This window comes from Hyalella azteca, unplaced genomic scaffold (genome assembly GCF_000764305.2).
Source record: "Hyalella azteca isolate HAZT.00-mixed unplaced genomic scaffold, Hazt_2.0.2 contig1881, whole genome shotgun sequence".
In the NCBI taxonomy this organism is placed as follows: domain Eukaryota; kingdom Metazoa; phylum Arthropoda; class Malacostraca; order Amphipoda; family Hyalellidae; genus Hyalella; species Hyalella azteca.
In genome coordinates, this window is record NW_025932176.1 from 208,901 (window position 1) to 217,983 (window position 9,083).

Here is a 9,083-nt window from a genome sequence, read left to right on the forward strand (position 1 = left end):
CGCTTGGCTTCTCTGGCAAGGACAGGAAGAATTGTATTGAAGAAACTTCTAAACTCGAGATCTTTTACGACGTACTAAAATGAAAAAAAAAATTGCGCATGACGACGGCAGTTCTGAGCAGACGGAAGTAAAGAACTACATTCCTTCTTTTATCTCTACGCCATCGATTTCATATATCCGCATTATCTGATCTAAGTATCAAGTTCTCGCAGACCTAAACAACATGTAGTATTTAAACACAGCCATTTAATCGGTCATTTTCTTACAAATCTTGTTTCTTTGTCTGTATCTGGATTTCTTAGCCCCACTTTTGTCAGTAACAGCATAAATGCTTGCTACCATTTCTACTTTTATAAGAATTAATATGTCTTCGTTTCTGTCCTCAATTCTGAACAATTGGTGTACTAACTCTCGTAATCTTATGTTGAGAAATATGCAGCACTGACAACAGGTAATGTAACAATAGACGAATGAGTTAACTCGTGTCTACTGATTGTAACTGCTTAGCATTCCTTTAGTTACGAATATCTGTGACGACTGGTAATGAAGGCTTAGACGAATAGCAAGGTGATGCAACCTTTGTCAAACGATTAAACTCGTATCTACTGAAGGTAACTTGTGACTTTACTACTGAAGGTAACTTGTGACTTTACCAAAGGGATAAACCCAACTATTGGATGATGCAATCCAATACCAGGATGAAGCGTCATATTGAGTGGACTGGAAATGCCGGGGGAGTGTCCATGACCCCAAAGCAGCGCACGTCGCATGAGAGACCGAAATAATGGACAGAAATACATTGGAAAAATTACATTTAAATTTTCAATCGATTATATAAAGGTACATTTACCTATACTTAAAACACAAATTGCTTGAATTGAAAACGTTCCGCATACTCGGACGTTTGCGACTCGAGTTCATCAATAGCTGGAATACTAAACATAAAAATTATGTTAAGACATGGGAAATGAACTGGTAGAGGCCTCATGCGAACGTTGCTGTATTTCTGCGGCAACCACGAAGCATATTTTTCCGCACTGAAAATGCTGAAAAAATTTATGAGGAAATCCTACCTCAGTACATTTATAATTATCTGACATAGCAGCTAAACCAGATTTCGTAATAGCTGAGTAAGTGATGTAAAATTACACAACATACAAACGTTCGCTGATTTGTCTTTCAGAGCCTGCACTCGCGTTTTGGCCAAGACATCAAAACTAAGGGAAATAAAAAACATTTAGAGAAAATACTTCTTCTGACGTGGAATGAACCAAGAGAAAAGAAGACGCGCTCGCCGACATGACCAAACCAATACCGAATGTCCTATGAAAGATGTTATTTGCTGCGCTAGCTAACACACAAACTGCAGTGCGTATAACATTGTTATGGAGACGTTCGTTATAGCCAAGAGGAAGTATATCTTTCAAGCACAATGAACTTGCTTACTTCATCAACAACCTTCGAGAACAAGCCTAACAATATAAATATTAGTATGAGAATGAGGTAAAATGGCCATCCTTCTAAATCTGGTTCAAGAACGTCAATGTTCAGGATAACATGAACAATTTAAAGGTAAAAATGGAGCTCTAAATACAAGACCTGGCGCACAAGGGGAAATACAACTTAGGAACATTTATAGTTTATACCTACCATAAATGATGAATGGTTCATATAACGTGCAGAGCACCAGTAGCAACACACCCCAAGTAATGATACACCTTCGACCAAATGATACACCTTCAACCAAATGATACACCTTCAACCAAATGATACACCTTTGATCAAAACTCATACGGCCTGGCATGACGAGGTCAGCGTCGACAGTTGAACATTTACGTAATCACTAGCAACTATAAATAAAAGTCATAAGCAATAACCAATAATAAGAAAACTAAAACTTGACGCAAACCGTGAATTCGCAGGGCGAACACATCAATTCTGAAACACTAGAGAATACTTTACAACAGGACCTCAATAATTGTGCTAACAATGAATACATTCATCCACACACAAAAAGAGATGAATCTTTGCAAAGCAAGAGTTGAGTAAGTACAACTTACTCAGTAAGTACAACTTCAATTGTAATTAATTTAATCTATTAATCTTGTAATAGATTAGATTTAATTAGGAATACTAACGCTTTAGAGACAGCACTGAACCACAAGATTGACAACTCGTATTAAATGATATGGGATTTGTTGAGGTGGCTTGTGAGGGACATAGGTATATTGGATAATAAAAAACAATTGAAAAACATACTAGCAAGAACAATTAGCGCCTCGCTTCGGAGACTTTACTGAAAGGATGACAAGTTCAAGGAACTTTTCACAAAATTGTGAAGAGTTTCTCCCGTAAGAAATGGAGTACACTTCAATTCAGTCAACACACATGTTACAATCCCAGAAATCCTAAATGAACTGGCGGGATAAATAAAATGGCGGGATATCCTAAATGAACTGATATTCAGTATGTATAAAACGTAAGAGCCGTTGCAACTTGCAAGTCGAAAACTAATCACTAGTTTTATACATGTATCTTTCTTGTTTTTTAGACATGCCAAAGCCATTGTGTATTGTAGATAGAACTCGTTTTAATTGATATAAGTGTACCTTGAGTTTTCTTTATTACATCAAAACAGAGTTCAAATTGAAAATAAGAAATTGAATTAATTGTATTTTAAGGTGCGGATGCGCATGAATTAGATTGAATTTAGCTTTGATCAGAACAATTATGAGAGATGAAGCGTTCACAAACGTACAGCGGCTCTACGGTGACAAGAGACTTGCGTGTTACAGGCAACCCCGACCCTGTTTGGAACAACATAAGGGCATATCAGTGCTACGCCCGGTCTCTGTTCGTACTGTGGGTGAGAAAGTGAGTCGCTCTTTAGGCAATTTGACGCATTCATTTTTCTAAGTCTCACGCTCACATCGCCAAATGGCAATCGGAAATTTACGTTTTTTTAAATGCGAGTTTGTGCCCCGAACTCAAACCTAAAAACGCTCATACAAACACACATACACGCGCAAAAAATGTAAAATGTACACACTCTTAAATCGCAAACGTGATGATAGATATTGTTTGAGAAAAGGAAAAAATGAATCAATAAGTTTATAATAGCATTTGCAGTTCAAAGTCTAATACGTTTGTTCTGTACAATATTGAAGTACTTAAACAAATCTCTCACTTGCCTAGATTTAGAAACACCTCAGCGAGAAAAAAATAGGAAATAAAGTTATGCATGAAATAAAAATTACAAGACAGATATTACATGTGCATAATTTGCAGGGTAAAAATACTGGAGGTGGAAAAACGAGGACGGGGAATCTGATACGGAACAAACCTAGTCCGCGCTTGTGCAAGAGAACGTTTGTGTATGAGGGACCATCACAGGCGCCATCTTGTGCGCCGGTCCATCATTCTTTGTTGCCAGTCCATTTCTGTTGCCAGTCCATTTCTGTTGCCAGTCCATTTCTGTTGCCAGTCCATTTCTGTTGCCAGTCCATTTCTGTTGCCAGCCCATAATTTTCTTGCCTGTCAATCAAGTGTTACCAGTCTTTCATTCTCTTTACCAGTCCATATCATGTCACCAGTCTATCATTCTCTGGTGCCTGTCCATAATTTTCTCTAGCCAGTCCACCATCATGTGTTACCAGTCTATCATTCTCTGTTGAAGAGCACAAAGAGCGCCAGCAACGCCAGCACCGTGAACTGCACAGCACAAACAACAGCTTTTATGTCGTGCGAGCCACAGAACTTGGAAAATTTTAAGGCTGTCATTGACCCACGAAAAACGGATGCTAAATTTATGCACAACTCATTTACTAGCATAAAAAATAATATACAAATAATAGAGATCATATCTTGACATTAAACCTACATTCATTGATAAATAAAGAAACGCATTTACTGCCATCACAGGAAGAATACATTAGCATCTCAACAAGAGACCACCACCAAAGTGTCTCACATTTGGCTTGCTCAAGATATTCTAATTAAATGAGCATTGAAATAGTAATGCTCATAGAAATAGTAAATAGCATAGAAATATAGCTCATATAATAACATAGAAATAGTAAATAGTAGCTCATAGAAATAGCATATAAATAGTAAATAGTAAATGAGCAAAACGTAATATTATAGACTTGAATGAGCGCACCTTGAGCTGTGGGTACTCGTTCATGATGATGGTGACGATGCCGATGTAGGGAACGTAGCCCCGGGCGCGCCCCACCACATCCTTCCTCGTGAGCCAGACCTGACCGTGCGCGTACAGTCCGCGGTCATCCACGTTGTTGTTGTCGCCCTTCGTCAGGAACTTCACGGAGGTGTTGTCGTCTGCGTCCCTGCAACAGGCGAGGGACATCAGTCTTGTGTCTACTCTCAGTAAAATAGGTGAGTCTTTGTCCAAATATCAATGCATTTTCTCATTTATGGAAAAAATGCCCTATTGTGTCATCTGTCTGTCCATGACTTCACGTTTTCGTCGACGAGGATAAAATGCGCTCTCTGTCACTCACTGCAGTGAGTACTGAGTTATATTTTTTGGCATTGTGTGGGTGGGTCTCTCTGATCCAGTTCGCTCCTGGCAAAAGGGCGGATTGTTGCTAAATGAAGATAGTGTCACTATATGGACAACATGACCCATTCATTTTTGTACACTAATACAGTGTACAGCAAGAAAAGTGAATGGGTCACATTGTTCAAAGAGTGACGCCGTTTCTTACCGACAGTGTGAGCGGGAAGCGGACGCAGCACTTCCTATTGCAAGGCCAAACTAGGTCAAGATAACCAGCACAAATTGAACCAGTGTAGTAGGTAGGTACTTTTTGGACAAGGCTCACTGAAGTCTTCCGTTATATATTGCTAACTTTCAGATGTTTGAGGAGGTCATTGATGGACATAGCGCAGAAATATTAGATGCAGAACTATACTGAGTTGTATTCTATTATAAATATGGAATATCAGCACTAAAAGAAGGTACTGGTAGCTCTTTACTTATGAATAATCAAGTGATAGACATGAAGCCCATGCATAAAAATATTATTTGAACTGGTACCAAGACAGTTTTTAGCGCATTTTATCATTTATGGAAAAAATGCACTATTGTGCTCGCCATGTCCATCTGTCCGTCTGCCTGCCTGTCTGTCTGTCCGTGACCTCAAGTTTCCTTTGACGAGAAAATGCGCTCTCTGTCACTCACTGTAGTGAGTACTGAGTTATATTTTTTCAATTATGGAGCATTGATAATCAAGCTCAGGGCAAAGATTCAATAAGCTCAAAAGAAATTGGTGCTTATAAAAGAAAATTCAAGCTAACTTGGAAAATCTGAAGCATGCTATTCATCAGATTTTAACTCACTGATTGCATTTGTGGTTTCAAAAGTTGCTAAAATCAATGAAGAAGAACTGAAAAATTAGGAATACAATTGAATTTTTGGATTCTGGATATTACAAAGATTTCATACAATATACTATCCTGTACAACTTCAACTATTGCTATTAAAGAAAAGCAGAAGAGATTACTCACTTGGACGGGAGAGTTTAAAAAGTTTGTCAAATTTACTTTCAGAGGTCAATAAATGCCCCAAAATTAGTATCCTCTCTTGAACTGACCCTTGATGAACTTTGATGACTCTGTGAACAATGGGTATGTCTCTGCCCTCCACCTTGAACACCACAATCTCCCCGGCCGTGATGGGATCTTTCTCGTAGTTGGTGAGGAACAGCAGGTCTCCACGGTGGAATGCAGGCTCCATGCTCCCACTACACATCAAATTTAAACAAGAATTACTTATATGCTTCTTACTAAATAATACTACTTCATAATTCTTCTAGATTAGATCATTCTAAATTTTTAAGAAATACAATGTTTCTGGTGAGCAAATGTCCTGAGAAGTGATGTCAATTTAAAAGAAATATTGTAGACGTATTTCAACAAATGGAAGAATACTAGAATAAACATACCAGGCAATGAATGATAAGACTCCTGTATTCCCATCAATGACACAAAGCAAAGCACTTGACTCACCATACATCAATAAAAACCTTTTAATTCTGATTAGAACTACAATTTGCATAATTTTGATCACCACTCAATACCTACAGTGGTGTTTCAATTCAGCAAGAAAGCTGTGGTTTCATTTTGTTTATTTAATAGATTTTAAATGGCAGCAACATGAGTGCACTGGCAAGTTAAGTGGCACCAACATCAAAAATTTATTCATGATCTAAGGACATAATACTGACCTAAGCACCACAACTATGGGGCTCTCACTGGCAGTCACAACCATGAGTCCTTTCCAGATCATCAGAGCAGAGGAGACTATCATGGCGAAGTTCAAACCTTGATACATCATCTGAAAACCAAGCAGATGTTTAAATTGCAAATTATATTCATGTGATGATAATGCACATGACACTATTTTGTTTGTTACTAAGAGCTTGATAAACAATTCATGCTCAATGACCTAGATGATAAATTGATTTAGCGTGATGATTATAAGCCTCAATGGGAATTTATGTTCAAGAAACAGATGGAATATATATTTAAACATAGCTAAAAGAAAATTCAATTAAACTATACTTACAAGTAATTCTGGCTCACAAGCCGAAATAGAATAAACTTCCAGTATAATATTGGCAGATACTTATGATAACAATAAATTCAAAAGATAACGATTTCAGAACATAGAAGTATACAAACAAGAAAATATTTTACTTTTAAAATCAGGGCCTATACTTTTAAAAAAAGTTAAGAGATTGCAAGTTCATCGGCCAATCATTGACGGCCTTTCAAGCGGAATCATCCAATCACAGACAAGAAAATAGAGCGTAGGTATGGTACTTATATATGTTCACTTAGCGAATATTGAAAGTATGGACCCAGGAAGAGAAATGAATTAATTAAATTAATTAAGAATAAAGACTCACCTGTCTGAAGTTCATCCGCCGAATGTCATCAGGGAAGCCCAGGAGTGATAGCACCTTACCCAGCATTATGACTAGCTTCTTATCTACCTCTGCAAAATAAAATGCTATTTAAATATGTACCTATAGGTATACCATCAAATGGGATAATAAGGGATGTTTTGAGTGCTTCTTATTAATAACTTCTTACCATTAAACATTTCATCAACGAGTTTGTGCTCATTTCAAAGGACTTTGCAAGGGCTATCGATTGGCATCTCCAAAAAATACCAAATGCTATTCTTAAGGTGCCAGGTGCAAAATAGAAGCATCCCTAATTACCCCTGGAAACGGGGTATCCTTTATTGATATGATATTACCATATCCATACATTACTGTATTATTGATATATTACGTATCCATTGACATGCCATTGAGCATTGACAGTGACCTCGTCCACTGCAAGCTTCATATCAGCAGCCATATAGCATTTCTTCTGTATCTGTAAGCTTACAGGATGGCTTGTAATTTTATGCCATTTTAATTGGGTCAAGTGAATTCACTAAGTATAACAATAAAAGAGTAAAAACATACCTGAAACGAAAAAGAATATTTTAGTGACAACTATATTTTTTTTGGGGGAAATAAATCATAGTTTAGGTTAATTACTTTTTATTCTATATTGCCCAGTGCACAATCTATCTACCTATGACATTCTATGCAAATTTTGTGAAGAACAATGATACATTAATTTTTTCTCAAGGGAAATTTTTTATGCTGAGCTAGATGAATGTAATAAAAATTCTTTGTTGTTAATTGATTTTTTTTTCTTAACTGGAGCCTTTACTAACCAAGGTTCTACTGTAACTGCGTTTTTAGAGGTGTCCTTTATTACCCCAGGGCTAGGGGGTGTCCCTTATTACCCCATCTTGAGGAAATGGCACCATTTTTCGAGGATATGAGCCACGCAAATTTCGTCAGGCATCAGTCACGTCTTTAAGCCAGCACTGTATGCAACTTTTATGTAAGTAAAATTTTTTAATATAGCTACTATTTTTTTTGCTACAGACCTTAGCAGAGGTACCGTCAACCAGGGCTACTCGGGACACTTTTGGAAGTTTTTCATTCATAACTTCTTACCATGAAACATTTCATAAACAAATTTAGGCTCATTTTATAGCTCTTTGCGAGGGCTATCGAATGGCATCTTAAAAAAATTCCATATGCTATTCGTAAGGTGCCACAAGCAAAAAAAGAGTGTCCTGAGTAGCCCCGTCGAATGGGGCTACTTGGGACACTGGGAATAACACTTCATTTTAAAATATTTGAAGCATGCAGAGCGTACTCATCAATTACTAACAGTACTCTGAAGTCCTCCTCTTTCATTGGAGGTGATGTAGAGGTAGAATAAATGACATTTTCAGTGATTTTTACTTGTTTTTCCTTTATTGATGATATTACCATAAACATTAATTACCATCAACTGGGTTTTCTTGGGCCACCACGTTTTTGATTTTGTTTTGCAAACAAAAACGGGGTCGTAAACGCCGGGGTCGTAAACAAGGTCATAAACGCCAGAGTGAATTTGGCCATCATTTATGACCCTGCTTTTGTTTGCAAAACAAAATCAAAAACATGTGGAAGTCACCCCAGTTGATGGTACCATATTATTGATGGGATATTACTGTATTATTGATGTGATATTACCATATCCATGAACATGCCATTGAGCATTTACAACAACCTTGTCCACTGCAAGCTTCATATCAGCAGCCTTATAGCATTTTTTCTGTATCTGTAAGCTCACAGGACAGCTTGTAATTTTACACCGTTTTAATTGGGTTGAGTGAATTTACTATAAAAAAATATAACTCAGTACTCACTGCAGTGAGTGACAGAGAGCGCATTTTCTCGTCGACGAAACCTTGAGGTCACAGACAAACAGACAGACGGACGGACAGACAGACAGATGGACATGGCAAGCACAATAGTGCTCGTTTATGCGCCATGCGCTTGTTTATGCGCCATTTTAATTGGGTCATGTGAATTTACTATAAAAAAAAGATCACGAAAAACATACCTGAAACAGAAAGGAATGTTTCAGTGACAACCATTATATATTTTGGAGAAATAAATCATAGTTTAGGTATATTACTTTTCATTCTATGATTCCCG

General features: G+C 37.3%; 1 protein-coding gene across 1 annotated transcript; it reads right to left on the reverse strand.

Annotated features, from left to right (window-relative positions):
- Positions 1-1,236: 1,236 nt before the first annotated feature.
- On the reverse strand, positions 1,237-7,064 carry LOC108678509 (signal peptidase complex catalytic subunit SEC11A). Its single transcript, XM_018166957.2, has 5 exons — positions 6,933-7,064; positions 6,249-6,358; positions 5,616-5,765; positions 4,160-4,346; positions 1,237-3,711 (listed from the first exon to the last, which is right to left on the reverse strand). Exons 1-5 carry the CDS (start codon positions 6,996-6,998, stop codon positions 3,661-3,663), a joined length of 564 nt encoding a protein of 187 aa, XP_018022446.1. The 5' UTR covers positions 6,999-7,064; the 3' UTR covers positions 1,237-3,660.
- Between the last annotated feature and the right edge of the window lie 2,019 nt (positions 7,065-9,083).

Coding starts and splice junctions, on each gene's coding strand:
- LOC108678509 (XM_018166957.2), bottom strand. CDS start 6,998: ATGCTGGGTAAGGTGCTATCACTCCTGGGCTTCCCTGATGACATTCGG. Junction 6,359..6,932: donor GGCGGATGAACTTCAGACAG/GTGAGTCTTTAT, acceptor CTTGGTTTTCAG/ATGATGTATCAAGGTTTGAA. Junction 4,347..5,615: donor GTCATCAAAGTTCATCAAGG/GTCAGTTCAAGA, acceptor CGCCTGTTGCAG/GGACGCAGACGACAACACCT.